The sequence below is a fragment of the Notolepis coatsorum genome (genome assembly GCF_963971535.1).
Source record: "Notolepis coatsorum genome assembly, chromosome: 9".
Lineage (NCBI taxonomy): Eukaryota > Metazoa > Chordata > Actinopteri > Aulopiformes > Paralepididae > Notolepis > Notolepis coatsorum.
The window spans coordinates 127,861,192-127,879,233 of record NC_140173.1 but is presented as its reverse complement, the minus strand read 5'-3'; the positions used below and the strand labels follow the sequence as shown (position 1 = coordinate 127,879,233).

At 41.1% G+C, this 18,042-nt stretch overlaps 1 protein-coding gene across 1 annotated transcript in view; it reads left to right on the top strand.

Moving 5' to 3' along the window:
* The first annotated feature begins 459 nt into the window (after window positions 1-459).
* Window positions 460-18,042, top strand: part of galm (galactose mutarotase) — a 44,771-nt gene continuing 27,188 nt past the window's right edge. Inside the window, exons 1-3 of the mRNA XM_084321392.1 lie at window positions 460-833; window positions 8,607-8,761; window positions 11,864-11,977. Of these exons, the coding sequence (XP_084177518.1) occupies window positions 647-833; window positions 8,607-8,761; window positions 11,864-11,977 (456 nt within the window). The 5' untranslated portion in view covers window positions 460-646. The remainder of the gene's footprint in view (window positions 834-8,606; window positions 8,762-11,863; window positions 11,978-18,042) is intronic.

Genomic DNA, 18,042 nt, shown 5'->3' with positions numbered 1-18,042 from the left:
GTCATGTATGTCATATACGTTATGATGAATTGAAAATGGGGGACCCTGATGTAAACAAGAAGAAAGTCTTTCTCTGGTCTGCATCCCCTTAACAATTGTATGTATTGAGCTGTACTGTACTGTACCCATTCTGCAATCTGTTAATAAAGTTTTCAATCAATCAATCAAAACACACACACGCGCGCGCGCGCACACACACACACGTACACACTTACTGTCTTTCACTCTAACTGCGATTAATGATGTAATTTACACTCAGCCTTCAGCAAAGGTGAACTAACCGATGGAGTGGAGACTAAATCAAACGCGCTTCCACAGAAGGCAGTACATTTGTGTTTAAACTACAGAAAATATCCCGGCCCGTTTTGATGACGTATACGCATGTCATTTTACATGGACATGAAATTGTAAACATGAAAAGTGTGCAAACTAGTCCTGTGACTTCCACATGATTGTTGTTTCATTTACGAGCAACACACACACTGTGTCTCTTTAGATTTTAGACGTTCGTAACCGTTTTGACCGACAACACGCTACGTTATTATTTAAGAAGAGTCACTGCGCATAGCAGCAGTCTTGGAAACGTGCGTTTCTATCCAAATCAAACAAACAGTTTGGTCCGCACTAGTTGACAAGGGGTTTTGAAATGGCACAGGTGTCAAGGGAGGACTTTGGTGAGATCTGCGGCCAGGGTCGCGTGGAGAAGTGGACCCTGCTGTCGCCTCACGCCGCGGTAGAAATCATCACCCTCGGCTGCATCATCAGATCAATAAAGAGCAAAGGGAAGGACGGGCAGGTGGCTGATGTGGTCCAGGGCTATGACACTCTGGAAGGTAAGCTACCTGTCCTGTACAGTACAGTATGGCACACTGAACGTTATCCTTCAAGGCAAAACATAGCTGGTATCCCAACATCTTCTGTGATGATCAACTGCATAGTATTTATTGATTGATTGAAAACGTTATTAACAGATTGCAGAATGGGTACAGTACAGTACAGTACAGCTCAATACATATACAATTGTTAAGGGGATGCAGACCAGAGAAAGACTTTCGTCTTGTTTACATCAGGGTCCTCCCTTTTCAATTCATCATAACATATATGACACACACGACATACAGATAGACAGTACTGCTATATCTATACATTTATGACATACCAGATTTGCAGTATGATGTTGGGTGACAACACCACATTGCTTTGACTTTGTTATTATAAGTTGTAATATTCAGTCATTCGTTTGTAAAGTGCAATGTGTGTATAATCCCAGCACTGTTTGTTTGCGTATGGCTTTCCCTCAAAGTGAGCTACTGTACGCATTCCGACACGTGATTGCATTTGCAGGTGACTGGTCATGCACAAACCATGTAGTAATTTAAATTGGGATGAATGAAAACTTTATTTAACAGATTGCAGAATGGGTACAATACAGTACGGCTCAATACACACAATTGTTAAGGGGTTGCAGACCAGAGAAAGACTTTTGTCTTGTTTACATCAGGGTCCCCCATTTTCAATTCTTAGTGACATTTATGACATACACCACATATATGACATGACATTTATGGCATAGGGACATGCATGACATATAGTACTGTTACATTTGTAACATATATGATATGCAAATATACAGTACTGTTACCCATAGATCCTGACAGAGAGTATATGATGGGGAGGAGACTGTACATTAGGAGGGGGTGGGTGGGTGGGAGAGAAATATACATACGGTGGGGAGAGAATATATACATACGGTGGGGAGGTGACTGTACATTAGGAGGGGGTGGGTGGGAGAGAAATATACATACGGTGGGGAGAGAATATATACATACAGAGGGGAGGAGACCGTCTATTAGGAGGGGGTGGGGGGGTTTGGACATGGTGGCCAGTTTTGAGGAAATGTTTTGGGAAACCTAGAGGAAGCCTAATTTTGGCATGGCAGGTCACCTGCAAATGCAATCACGTGTCAGATTGCGTGGCTCAGTTTGAGGAAAAGATTATAAACATTGCACTTTACAAACGATCGACTGAATTATTGCCATTTCGCGCCAAGGTAGTGTAATAACAACATCATTTCAAGTCTTTATTATTAAGTCAGGCCCTAATTGGCGAGCATTTGTTTGACCAGATACCTATAATATGACATAGTACTGTAGCTCTTGTAGGAGTCTGAATAGTTTTAGTTTGTCTCTACTCCATGGTACTGTAACCTAATGTTGGCGTGATTTAGCCCATTTCGGTACTGTAAATCACGCCAACATCGTTGGACGAGCTAAAGCTCTCTGTGAATCTACAGTACGTCTAGTAGGAAGAGGGGGGTATCATGCACCACCCGGAAATATACTTCTAACCAGACTTTCTAGATTGGAAAAAAGGTGAAAAAAATGATAGGCTATGTTAACAAGTTGTCAGAGTGTCCCATGTATCATTTATATGCAAATTAAGGACGCGATTATCAAAAAATCACAAAGAAATCAGTTTAATATATCTCAGCCAATAATATTGCAGATAACTGAACAAATGAGGTGTCTAGACCCATGTCTCGAGGGTCAAAGATCACAATAACACTATCCCTAGAGTGATCACATGTTTCTATGTAAGTAGCCTATGCAAATCTGTGCCGTCAATACAAAATACTCATGTTTTGAGGGTTAAAGATAGTACAATTTCTGAAGTGGTCACATTTATCTCTGGCATGCTTATATAGTGCTGCTTTCAATGCCATTTTTTACGTAGGTCTACATGTATGTAATAAGGTAAATACGCCCTCTGTTCTGGATATCTTCTTTGTTGACACAACATTCAAGTCTTTTTTTCTATTTGTATTTTGTGCCCTAAACTACTAATCATCATCATCATCACTAAAACAATTGTCAAAGTCTATCTCTTCGATCTCCATCTCTTCCTCCGCCTCATCACACTCGTACTCTCCATCCTCCTCATCCATGTTATTTTTTGTTATATATATATATATATACTGATGATCCTCCTCTACCATGTCAGCATGACCAACCTCTATACATACTGATGATCCTCCTCTACCAGCATTACCAACCTCTCTATATACTGGTGATCCTCCTCTACCAGCATGACCAACCTCTCCATATACTGATGATCCTCCTCTACCATGTCAGCATGACCAACATCTATATACTGATGATCCTCCTCTACCATGTCAGCATGACCAACCTCTCTATATACTGGTGATCCTCCTCTACCATGTCAGCATGACCAACCTCTCCATATACTGATGATCCTCCTCTACCATGTCAGCATGACCAACATCTATATACTGATGATCCTCCTCTACCATGTCAGCATGACCAACCTCTCCATATACTGATGATCCTCCTCTACCATGTCAGCATGACCAACCTCTATATAGTATATACTGATGATCCTCCTCTACCAGCATGACAAACCTCTCTACAGTATATACTGGTGATCCTCTACCATGTCAGCATGACCAACCTCTATATACTGATGATCCTCCTCTACCATGTCAGCATGACCAACCTCTATATACTGATGATCCTCATCTACCATGTCAGCATGACCAACCTCTCCATATACTGATGATCCTCATCTACCATGTCAGCATGACAAACCTCTATATACTGATGATAAGGTTGTCCCCGAAGCCTGTTTTTGGGATTCGAACTTTGTCAGGGTTTTTCGAACGGACATTCTAACCTTCGTTTTTAATGAAAAAGAAATTCTATAATATATTCTATAATAATACTATAATATTAGTGTAGCCTAATCTTTATCTGCAACTGTGAAGAAAAATAACGTGTACCATGTCAGCATGACCAACCTCTCCAGATACCTGGACCACGGCACTGGCACTGCAAGCTAATACATGTGTCCATTCCGAACTGGCTGAGTCTCTGGGCTCAGAGTACTGCAGCACTCTGCTGGGATGACTTTTCTGGGGATGACTGTGCCAGCGCTTTCAAAGGAAAGAGACGGGTGAATCCGTTGAATAAGCTGCAGAAGAACCCTAGATTCCAGAAGGTTTTTAGTCAGCTTGGCACATTGTCGCTGGTAACAGATGAGCTCCAACAGGAGATGGAGTCCTTCACATGCATTATGGATGGCCATGGTCGGATGAAGTGAGTTGATGCTGTGTGAGCCAAGATGCTGCAGAAAATGATGGGTGCTGATAAAGTCCTGGATGCAAACTCCAAAGTAGACATTGAACGCCTGCCTCCCCCCAAGGTCTGTCATCCCACATGTACAGCGAGCCAACTTCAGAGTCGCCTGCTACAAAAGAGCAGAACAGCCAATATTCAAGAGGCCCAAAGTCTATGATCAAAGTATGGACTGGGAAAAACAATGGATGAGGAGGTGTTAGAGCCTGTCTGGACTGTGGGACCCATCCTCCGTCCTTCTCTTGTTGAGGTACTGGCCCAGAAAGTGGAGTAAGAAGAGCAAGAAGCTCTTGATTAGGAGGCAGATTACGCAAAAAATAACATGGATGAGGAGGATGGAGAGGGAGTACGAGTGTGATGAGGCGGAGGAAGAGATGGAGATCGAAGAGATAGACTTTGACAATTGTTTTAGTGATGATGATTAGTAGTTTAGGTCACAAAAAGAAAAAAATACTTGAATGTTGTGTCAACGAATAAGATATCCAGAACAGAGGACGTATTTACCTTATTACTTACATTACATGTAGACCTACGTAAGAAATGGCATTGAAATGAAAGCAGCACTCTTGTATATAAGCATGCCAGAGATATATGTGACCCCTTCAGAAATTGTATTACTATCTTTAACCCTCAACATGAGGCCACATATTTTTTTGTTCAGTCATCTACAATATGATGTGTCTTTATTGGTAAAAATGCTTTATTCTTTGACTTTGTAAAGGTGCCACTAATTTGCATACTAGCTCGCCACAAACAGGTGATCATTCTGGGAATAGTTTTATTATGATTTTTGACCCCTACTTGTTCAGTTATTTGCAATATTGGCTGAAATAGCGACATAAATCTTTTGATGATGGCGTCATTAATTTGCATATAAATTATACATGGGACACTCTGACAGAGTGTCTGACATAGCCTAACATTTTCTACAAATGTTTTCCAATCTAGAAACACTGGTTAACAATATATTTCCAGGGGGTGCATGATAGTATCCGCTTTCCTACTCAACTAATTGGTAAAAATGTGATTTATTTTGTATTGACGGCACAGATTTGCATAGGCTACTTACATAGAAACATGTGATCACTCTAGGGATAGTGTTATTGTGATCTTTGACCCTCGAAACATGGGTCTAGACACCTCATTTGTTCAGTTATCTGCAATATTGGCTGAGATATATTAAACAGATTTTTAATCGCCTTCTTAATTTGCATATAAACGATATAGGGGACACTCTGACAACTTGTTAACATAGCCGATCATTTTTTTCACCCTTTTTCCAATCTAGAAAGTCTGGTTAGAAGTATATTTCCGGGGGGTGCATGATACCCCCCTCTTCCTACTAGACTAAGTCCCTTCTACGACCATTGAAAAATCCCACAATTAAGTCATTGGCTGGTCGGCAACAAAACGCGTTGCAGAGACATTTCTAGGGCTGACCCCTATTAGTCGATTAGTCGACTAATCGGTCGAAAGGAGCCGTAGTCGACTAGCCAACCTCTTAGTCGAATATAAAAAAAAAAAAGTATAATATTTTTATTTTTTATTTTTTATCATTCTTTCCAAAAGAAAAGAGGCCTAGAAGCGTGGCTAACACTAATGGCACGCATATTATGTTTATTGATAAAGGATTTGCACTACAACTCGTACACCTTACTTTAAATTGTACCTAAATTGTACCTCATCCCATTTCTGCTTTGCACTATATAATATTGTATATTAGTACTGTTACAAAGGGTCAGATTAAACCGAATATATATATTTATTGCCTGAGATCCCATGTATGATATTTGTATGTCGTTTGATATCCCTTGTATATTCTTTGTACATATACACGGAATATCCCTTTACCTGGTACAGGACAGACCATGATATTCGTTCTCCTATTGGAAGCGATCCCCTAGGCGCCAGTGACTTACCCCCTAGAGCTGACTTGAAAGCTACCGACATGACTTGTCTTAACATGCCCGCTTCTGCCCATGAATACGGCTACCGAAAGCAGAGCGGCACTATTTGTCCACCGTATGTATAAATATGACCAGCGAATACAGAACTTCCTTTTCAGTTCGCCTTCAGTTCAGTCTGGTTCAGTTACCAAGTAAAGCCTTACCCACTACGCAACGTGCGGTACAGCAGGGCTCGTATTGCCTCAAATAGAGTCGTGTTATTCTACTACGTTTGTTTAACGTATCGTTCGCTCCTATTTACTAGTAAAAGCCTTCATTACGAGTCAAAGACCACGTGGAGTGAGTAATTGTGCGTCTACATAGAGCACTTATAGCCGCGGGCGAATAAGGATAGTAACGTCAAGTTCAACCGTGGACCACCGCGCACCACGGAGGATATCTACATCGGCGCCAGCAGAGCCACCTTCCGGCAGGATTATTCTTCATTGCTTTGACTGTGACTGCTGGAGCAGAGAACCGTCTACACCCACTGCTGTGGGATCTACGCATTCCCGTGGGGACATCACTCGAGCCCGTCTCTGTCGGAGCAGAGACTCCACGGCTTCATCTGCGGCGCGCACCCTGGGACCAGGCTGCTTTCCCCGCTGACACAGGGGTGATATCGCCTCCGTGGACCCTTGACCTTTCATAGAGCATTGCCTCCCCCTGCTGGCTTACAACCGGTAGTACACCCCTTCCCAGAGTACAATAGAGAATTCCTAATATTCAGTATTGACTTGCCTACGCACATTCTTTGCCTTACAAGTGCATTCAAATGATAAATGTAATAATACCTTTTGATGTAATAAATATTCTAAACAAGTATTTGTGTGGAAACCGTGTTATTGTGGAGAAGTTCTCATCATATACCTGTGTACGGTATTGGCCAGTAATGTACATAAGACGGTAGTAGTTTAATGATACTAATACTTGATTAATACAGTCAGGGAATTGTACCCCTCAGTTACAAGTACACTGCATAGTATATTATATGGTAACTCAGTTACGTCTATTCTGCATCGAACATTGTACATATGTCTATACTGATACTGAACACTGTGACCTCATTTTTACTTCTAATTTACATGCTATTAGTGATGCACGATATATCGGCCGCCGATATAATATCGGACGATATGGCCGTTTTTTTACACATCGGTATCGGTCCGATATCAAGATAGGACCGACATTAAAAAAATAAAAATAAAAATGTATTTTTTTTCTTTTTTTTTACTGTTTTTCTTTTTCTTTTTACATGTTTTGGCCTTAAATAGTTTCAAAATATCAGTCATTTCTGAAAATAAGTTACAAAAGTAAAAAGATTATGCGTTTTGGAAAATAGCTCTTTATTTGATTATCATAAAAAAGTGTTCTCTATACAGAGATATCGACATCGGTAAATATCGGTATCGGCCAGAACAGCAATATTAATATCGGTTATCGGTATCGGCCACAATTTTCACATCGGTGCATCACTACATGCTATACTATGTTATTTCATACTTATCTTGTCTAGCACAGTCTCTGGAGCGTAACAGTAAGAAGCATTTTGTATAAAAGTATTCTGGACTTCTGTATGACAACTATTAAAGAAACTTGAAACTTGAAAACATACCAGAGGCTAACTGCCTACGAAAACTGGCACAGAGGCACTGAAAGAGGATTTCACCCATCTAATGAACACACTAGACTAGACAAATATCAAGATGTATCCATCAGTGGACCAATTGCATGCTTTTTCAGAGGACAAGAAGCCTGCAGTCGACTCCTTCAGACATTAAGCACCCCCACAGCCCAAATGGAATGATACAAAAAAGAAAAGAAAAAAATATTTCTTTATTTTTTATATTATACTTTTTTTTTAACTAACGGCACATTTTGGCCAATCATAGTTGACCATCCAAATCCTTAGTCGGGGACAGCCCTAGAAATTTCAAAGCTACTCATGGTTGCATGAGGGTTTCGGACAGACAGACGCTAGGGTTTGAAAGCTCGGCGTTGCTAATAAACATTTTAAATAATTTGTATAAACTTGTCAACTTTATTAAAATTATTTAAAATGTTTATTAGCAACGCCGAGCTTTCAAACCCTAGCTTCTGTCTGTCTGAAACCCTCGTGCAACTACCTTTGAAATTTCTCTGCGACACTTATACATATATATGTATGATGAATTGAAAATGGGGGACCCTGATGTAAACAAGACGAAAGTCTTTCTCTGGTCTGCATCCCCTTAACAATTGTATGTATTGAGCTGTACTGTACTGTACCCATTCTGCAATCTGTTAATAAACTTTTCAATCAATCAATCAATACGACGAGCGTTTTGGTGCCGAGCAGCGCGACAGACTTAATTGTGGGATTTTTCAATGGTCGTAGAAGGGACTGTAGATTCACGGAGAGCTTTAGCTCGTCCAACGATGTTGGCGTGATTTACAGTACCGAAAGGGGCTATGTAACCATATGCCTGCAGTATCTCTGTGTAATGATGTCTGTGGTCCTGAACTCCAGGTTATGTGTCGGACCGGCGTTATTTCGGAGCTGTGGTGGGCCGCGTGGCCAACAGGATAGCAGGTGGTCGCTTTGTAGTGGAGAGAACAGAGTATCACCTGGATGTTAATAACGGTCCTAATGCACTTCATGGAGGGCTGAGGGGGTTCAACAAGGTAAATACACACACACACACACACACCCACAATTGTATCAGCTCAGTTGTTAAATTTTAACATGAAACATTTTTGTAACCCCATTTCTTAGGCTCCCTCCCTCATGAAAGAAAAATCTATGGATTTTATTTGTGACATATTAGCTAGTTAATAATTATTATAATAATAATAACTAATTAAACAGTTTGCCACGACATGTCGCCATAAGTTTATCAATATTTGCCAGTATAGTGGCATATCTACAGAAAACATCTGGCAGTAACGGAAAGTTCACCAGAATCTCAATATACATTTACAGCTGGAAAACCTTGAAATGTGGTGAAATTGTAGCAAAAAACCTGAGGCCTTTAGTGTGTCAGTGTTGGCTAATTATTACAGCGAACTCAATTAACAGCTCTATCAACTACTGCTAATGGCTCCTCACAACACAACAACAACAACACACACACACACAGAACCACAGTCTACTAATGGCTCTTCAGTTAGAACAGCACTCGGCAGAGCATCTGTTAATGGCCCCATAAAGAGACAATAACTAAAAGGGCAGACAGTGCGTGCGTGTGTGCGTGTGTGTGTGTGTGTGTGTGTGTGTGTGTGTGTGTGTGTGTGTGTGTGTGTGTGTGTGTGTGTGTGTGTGTGTGTGTGTGTGTGTGTGTGTGTGTGTGTGTGTGTGTGTGTGTGTGTGTGTGTGTGTGTGTGTGTGTGTGTGTGTGTGTGTGTGTGTGTGTGTGTGTGTGTGTGTGTGTGTGTGTGTGTGTGTGTGTGTGTGTGTGTGTGTGTCTAATAACAGTATGATGTCATTTGGCAGGTGCTATCTTTGTATGTATGCAACACACACACACACACACACACACTAGGGCTGGGTATTGAAATTCAATAAAAACGGCAGTACTGCATAATTTTACTGTCTATTTTATTGCACTTTTTTACTCTGTATTCTATTTTATTATTTTTATTACTGCCTATTTTAAAACTGAATCAAACTGTAAACAGAGAGGCCTATTGGGATGTTAGATCCTAATGTGACAAACTGATTTGCCTTACCTTTATCTTTTTCATGCTCGCTTTATGTCTGTATTTTATGTATTTTTTACTGCTGTGAAGGACTTTGAGCTGCAATTTTATTATTTTGTATTTGTATTTATTTATTAACACAGTTAAACAAAAGTAAAAAAAAAAATACATAAGTTATAACCATATTGTGAAGGAGAAGTTAGAAACCTAGAGGCTTATTGAGAACTTCCCCTGTTTTGTAAAATCAAACATACAAAAATATTAGGGCTGTCCCCGACTAAGGATTTGGATAGTCGACTATGATTGGACGAAATTTGCCGTTAGTCGACTATTAGTAAAAAAAAATAAAAATATACCTAATATTATTATAATTTTTTTTTCATTCCATTTGAGCTGTGGGGGGTGCTTAATGTCTGAAGGAGTCGACTGAAGGCTTCTTGTCCTCTGCAAAAGCATGCAATTGGTCCACTGATGGATACATCTTGATATTTGTCTAGTCTAGTGTGTTCATTAGATGGATGAAATCTTTCAGTGCCTCTGTGCCTGTTTTCTTAGGCAGTTAGCCTCTAGTATGCGTGCCATTAGTGTTAGCCACGCTTCTAGGCCTCTTTTCTTTTGGAAAGAATGATACATTTTAATTTTTTATTTTTTTTAAATAACTATATATATTTTTTTTACTAAGAGGTTGACTACGGTCAGCCCTAAAAAATATACATGTTATAAAATACCAGAATACATTCAAAAGATACGTGTTAATACAAACATACATACACACAGTACATACACATACATGCATATACTGTATACTGCGTACATAATAATACATAACCACCCACCCACCTGCCTACAAACCTACCCACCCACATAACCAAATGCCTAAAAAAATTCTGTTTTATCGAAATTTGGTATCAAATGACACCGTCATTCTACGCCAAGTTTAGATACCTAAGTAGTCAATCTCATCAGTGTCAGTGAGCCAATAAGCATGTTTGTTCCAAGATACAGTATAACATTTCTTCTGTTCAATTGCAATCCAAAACCATCCTAAATGTAACAAAGCCTCTGATTGGCTCACACGGCACACATGACACACATAACTCAAAGGTATCGGTATTGTTACCGATATAGAGGATTTCCAAACGATACCCAGCCCTAACACACACACACACACACACACACACACACACACACACACACACACACACACACACACACACACACACACACGGAGACACACACACATACACACACATATATATATTATTCTCTTTGATTGTTTTGCCTGCGGTGATTTGGGGAACATCAAAAGTGTGGTAATGTTTTAGTCAGACACTGCAACAGAGTGGAGAGAAAGAGAGAGGGGGGAAGAGAGACAGAGAGAGACAAAGACGGGCGAGAGAGAGATTTGTTTGATTACAATTTCCCCTATTTCTCTGTTAGCAAACATGTACAAACATCAAGCTATTTTGCATACTGGTTGTGTTTAGTTGACTCTTGTGTGGGTAAAGACGAGCCCTGCTGCAGGCTGCTAAGAACAAGAATGAGGTTTGATTTCAAAGAACATTTTCTCTGTTAATGTTGTGTGTTTGTATCTTCATTATTATGCACTGTGACACACACACATTTACATACTGTAGTGTAGCCACATGCTCACACACACAATAATGGCTTATTAATACCTGCTGAGTGATGGATTTATTGATTAGTTGAGTGTTAAGCCACATACTGTAGCAAGGGGAGTTTTAATGGCAGACCCATTGCTGTACAGGTAGCTTTCTCTCTCTTTTATCCCTCTCCTCTCTATCTCTCTCTGCCCACTCACTCACTCACTCACTCACTCACTCACTCACTCACTCACTCACTCACTCACTCACTCACTCACTCACTCACTCACTCACTCACTCACTCACTCACTCACTCACTCACTCACTCACTCACTCACTCTCCTCTCTCTCTCTTCTCTCTTATCCCTCTCCTCTCTCTCACCCCCTCTCAATCTCTCTTCCCTCTCCTTTCCGATCCCCTCTCTCTCTCATCCCTCTCCTCTCTCTCACCCCCCCCTCTCTCTCTCTCTCTCCCTCCTTCCAGGCTATCTGGCATGCTGAGCAGGTGGACGGTGGTGTACATTTGACTCATACCAGTCCAGATGGAGACCAGGGGTACCCAGGAGAGGTCCATGTCTCAGTCACCTACACTCTGCAGGTACCCCACCCACCACCACTCTTAGCTAGACCAGGGGTACCCAGGAGAGGTCCATGTCGTCTCAGTCACTTACACTCTGCAGGTACCCCACCCACCACCACTCTTAGCTAGACCAGGGGTACCCAGGAGAGGTCCATGTCGTCTCAGTCACTTACACTCTGCAGGTACCCCACCCACCACCACTCTTAGCTAGACCAGGGGTACCCAGGAGAGGTCCATGTCTCAGTCACCTACACTCTGCAGGTACCCCACCCACCACCACTCTTAGCTAGACCAGGGGTACCCAGGAGAGGTTCATGTCTCAGTCACCTACACTCTGCAGGTACCCCACCCACCACCACTCTTAGCCAGTGGTTCTCAACGTGGGCCCAAAGGGTCCTTAAGCAGGTCCACAGCAAAATGGGAAATATGTTCAATGGAATTGAACACAGGCATTGTGTGAAAGTTCCCGACAGCGGCGAGTGCTAGAAGTTGAAAATATTTCCACTTTTAGCAAAAGCGCACAGCACTTCTGGGTTTTCAGTAGTCGCCTAGCAACAAGCTTCCACCAGCAGTCAGAAGCGCTTCCACCGAAGCGCTGCCAGATGAAAAAGATGTTTCCTTTGGACACTTTGCCATATTCTTCAGTCACACTTCAGTCATTGGAGCAATGCACACTTACAACAGATGTATATAACACCTCATCTTATACCACGCCTCATCCTTAGCCTCAACACCTTGCACTTCACTAACCTCTGTTCTGGTTTAAATGTACTGGTTGTAAAGCTGTACTGATGTACCAGTGCATAATGTGACTTCACTAACCTCTGTTCTGGTTTAAATGTACTGGTTGTAAAGCTGTACTGATGTACCAGTGCATAATGTGACTTCACTCGCAATACCAATTTTGCTGTCATATATAAAAATAATAATGTTTTTTTTTTTATTATTATTATTTTTTTTACTTACCGGATGAATGGTCTTAAGCCACAGGACAACGGGACATCTAAATATGATGCACTTCTATAAACCTTTCTTTTTCACAAAATGAAATACTGTTCCTGACTGCTAGTATGTAAGTGAACTCAAACTGTATATTAGCCAACCATTTGCCATTTGATTACCTTTACTGTTCTTTTGCTAGAGTGTAAGCTAATGTTAGACTTCATTTGACAGTGCTAACCTCGATGCCAACGAGTGTGGACACAACGGGGCGGCGCAAATCATTTATTTCATGAAAATCACAGGAATATATGTTGCAACTCCTCCAGCATATACCAGCCGGATTGGACACCACCACCACCACGCACAATGACAGGCACGGTGCCACAATGGTGGCTCAATCTGACCTTGCAAACAATCCAAGTACACTCTAACTACCACGTCCCCCCCAACCACGACACGCCCCACCAGAAACTGCATCCCACATGAAGATGCAATGAAGGCCAATGCGCGAAACACCTGAAAAACTGACCACCCACCACACACCCCCAAGCAACACAGCATACAATAGACAGGACAAAAAGAATGCACTAAAATAGCTCTCATTTACAGTACAATAATCATGTCTTCAAATGTTATCCATATTAAATAAGACAATAAAGATATTATTTAATTTAAAAGCTAGTTTAAAAAGGTTTTTGGCAAAAAGTTGTTAGCTGTTTTTTAAAAGTGTCAACAAGTCTGCTGTCCTAATGACCTGCAGGAGAGTGTTCCATTGGAGCGTAGTAGCTGAAAGCACTCTCGCCTCTTTTTTAGTTTTTTTTTTACAATGGGTACATTAACACATTGGTTGCCAGCCGGATATGACGATTTATCGCTTGGATGCCAGCACGTTAATCAATGGGAGGACGAGCACATTTGCGAGCGATTAAACTATATCTTAAATTATGGCTATATGTCTAATACACCCGTCGCTTATCAATGACTTGCTTGCAGTCAACATGTACGAAACGGATTGTTTTTTCATCAGTACATTTCCGTTTTATACCGTTTTGAATACGAGTATAGTTTTGGAGATTTCTAGTGATTCCAGAGAAATCCGCGAAAATAGCCATTTACTGGAATACACAAAACATGTTGTCATTTTCCGGCTGATTTATGAATCGTTTTCAAATAAACGCTAGATTATCGAGAGTATTTGTGTTCTTATGCACGATACAAAAGCGGGCTGAAAAATCATTTATTCGTGCCGCGCTCAGCGCCTAACGCCACGCACACACATGTTGTGAACGCTATGTAAAACAACTCTGATTAACCCAAAACTGGTAACATAGATTCCTTCCGAAAGCTGCTCCGAGCCTCGCCAGTGAATCTGGTAACAGACACTGCTTGCCAGAGATGGGAAAACCCTGGACCGGAGTTTTTCTCTGATGCACTTTTTCACTCAATCCAATCCAATGATGTGCATTACCATCCGGGAGACGATAGGGGGCGGTTTTTTCCCTTTTCAAGCTCAGAGCCATTCCCAATGATAACGTCAAGCTGGACGGATGAAAAATGAATGGATATCGCTAATAAAAGAAATAACGAGGATTTCCCCCCCCCCATGCTTTTCATTCAATCCAATCCAAAGGGGTGCAGTACCACACGGAGAGACGATAGGGGGCGGTATTTTCCCAATGGAGCTCAGAGAGACTTCCAGTGGTAACGGGAGGCTAGATTGATGAAATATGAATGGAAATCGCTAATAAAAAATAAACTATTAAAAACGAGATCTCTCGTCAGCTGGCACTCAACGGTTGGCATGAACTAACGAGAAATCTTGACGCTGGCACTCAAAGTGTTAAGGATTCACAAGAGTTTGACTGAAGATGCAAAATACAACAGGAGGACTGACACTCCCTCAGTGACGCACTCCGCTCTGCTGCACAGTGACACAGGGGAATGGAAGAACCATGAAAGGAAGGCGACGTACAGATGGCGTTAAGGAGATAAACCACTGCCGCTGGTGCATGAATGGGAGGTGATGTCATTCAATAATCAACATCACCGAAGAAGTCAGGGATGAAACTGCCAATCATCTGTCGAATATAGCAATCAACTGCTTAAATACCAGGGATGTCAATTTCAAAAAGGCAAATTGTGTCATCAATATGTGCCCAAACGATACAAAAAAGAAACAATAAAAAAGAATTACATTCCAAGGTGTATACAGTATATAAGACCCTAAACCAGGGGTCAGCAACCTTTACTATCAAAAGAGCCACTTTTCCCCCGTCCCACAAAATAAAATGCTCAGGGAGCCGCACAACCTATTTACCCTTAAAATGAAGATAACACAGTGTATAACGTTTTATATATCCCCAAGCATACCCCACATTTAGCATAAAACGCCTGACAATTGCATACCCAAAGTAATTTGCGATTTATTATACTTTATACTTATAGCACACAGTTTGTTGCATTAATGGGATTATAAAGCAACAAAAAGAAAAAAAATTACTTTTTAATTGCTGTTTTTACCTGTTATAACAAAGGAAAACCTCAAACTCTTATGAAGAGGAGACAAAACACTGGTGTCTGTAGACCGACTTTGAAATAAAACCCTGAACTATTCAGGTATATTTGAGTCCTTCCCTTATTTGTGGAACATATATAAAATAAAAAGTAGTCCACTTTCAAAAAAGACTACCATGTGTAGACCTACTTTGAAATAAAACACAGACGAGGAGAAAAAACACTGGCATCTGTAGACCTACTTTGAAATAAAACCCTGAACTATGCAGCCCTATTTAGAGTCCTTCCCTTATTTGTGGAAGATCTATAAAATAAAAAGAAAAATATTTCATTGTTCGCAAATTTCGCACCACATATCACTAAGGTAAGCCTTTTGTTGACTAAATATCTTAGTTGATGAAATATTTTTTCATTTCAGTGTCGCAGTATGACATCGATCTCCAAAATAAGAGAAAAAAAAGATTTTTTTTATTTCTTTTTTTTCTTTTTTTGGGGGGGGGCAGGGAGCCGCAGCTGATTGGCTAAAGAGCCGCATGTGGCCTCGAGGCCGCAGGTTGCCGACCCCTGCCCTAAACATTGCAACGCTCTTAAAAGTGAAGTCCCAATGTGCTTCAGCCAAGTTTCAAATTAAAGGGTTTTGGTGCTAAACACCAGAGGACAGTGTATAGGCACATGTTTGTACCTGGGCACTTCAAATAGGCTATGCAAAACAAAACACTGAAGCTCAGAAAGTCTGTATGTTTGTTTCAGGGGGGTGACTGACATTTGGACAAGCGTTTTCCTCCAAGTCAACCAAGTGTTTTGTCTATTTGTGGGTAATCTTAGTTGCAGATGCCCAGGTAAAAAGCCTCTCCTACTGCAGAGCTCTTGTTCAAACACTGGAATGAGCTGTTTTATGTCCCACCCCATTCATTCCGGAGCTTTGTCGAGGTCTGCATATTATTTCCAACAGGTGCTGATGAAAGTAGCTGGTGAGAACAACAACGTCTCTGTTCCTTCTGTGTCTGGTCTGGGCCCTATTCCCCGTACGTGGCTAACTGAGTTAGCCGGATAATCTTCAGGATAACTTGACATAAGTCAGGCTTTTCGGTTCCCCGAAGCACGTTTGTCTAAATCACTATGGCAACAGATCGAAAAGTTTGAAACTGCTCCAGCATAGGGTTTAGTTCAGTTAACTGGATAAACATGGCCACGCCCTCGCAAAAAAAATGCCAGCTCCCTTCCTCACAGATCACATTATACCATTCTGAATTATGTTTTTGTGCTTAGTTTTTCTAGAGGGGGCTTTTCAAATGTAAAATAATAGACCTAAAAATGCTGATTTACTTTGTCCTAAATAATGCACGTCATAGCTATACGGCGCTCAAGAGTCGCGACACACACTATGTGGTTATTTTAATAACGGAGCAATGCAAATGTGAATCCCGCAGGGATATTTTTAATGAATGAAATCGGGCGTTTGGCTCTGATTCGTTTCATATTCTCCGCTGTGGATGTATTTTCTTAACAGAGCGCCCGGATTTCTGCGATCGACATCTGCTGCCTTTTCAGGTGAGGCGGCAGCGCGCAATTATCCTGAGTACTCAAGTCTGATTCGAATTAACGCGAGTGAATCAGCCTTCGAGGAACAGGGATAGCCTGGTTTCAATCATCGCGTTAATTGAATCTGGCTAATGGGACTTTTGATCGACTTAGTTGAACCAGGTACGGGGAATAGGGCCCTGGAGTCTCCACCATATGTCCCCCTCCAGGCAGCCTGCCAGAATGAGCAGGAATCGAATGATTTTCTCCTGTTGTAAGCCACTGTGTGAAGGAACGTCAACTAAGGCTGAGACGATATGCCATTTGGAAGAATCGATAAATCGGGACAAAATTATTGATAAATATCGATTCTTCTTCTTATTATATAAAAAAATATATATATTGTGGCGATAAGAAAATAGCGAGCCAGAGACGTAGTTCGAGTCGAGGTATTTTACTTATCACTACACATAGCATTTACAATAACAACAAACCCTCAACCCGGAACCGGAAGTGGTGTTTACCCTTTCCCCTAAACAGTAAACCCCCGCTCTTAAAGGCACAAGCCCACCTTAGTGAATGTTTCTTACATATGGGTCACCACAATATATTAAAAAAAGATATATATATTAACACATTCCCGGCCATTGGGATCCGTCTAATCTCACTCTGAGGCCAGCTTCTCATAACAACGTTTCACTGTGTGTGAGGTTGTTTGTAGAGCTAAATCTATATTTTATATTATTGCTATGTGTCCATTCTCATTGTCAATTGACAGTATAAACCTTCCCTTCAATATGCCATAAAGAAATAATTTTTTCATCAATACGTTCCCATTTTATAGCGTCGTGAATATGAACGTTATACCGCATTGGTCTAGGGTAATTCCTGCAAAGCTAGTTATAGGGCGCTAAGCTAATAACGTTAAATCGATTGCCGTTTAGGCCCTACACAAGCTACAGTTAAAAATCTAAATGCATATGATCGGTATCATGGTCCACCATGAATGCATGAAAGGGGGGGGGCGGGGGAAGTCGTTTCTGATTATTGATTACCAATAACGGCATTCGTTATTACAACAACATGCGCTGATCGGGGGTTGGCTA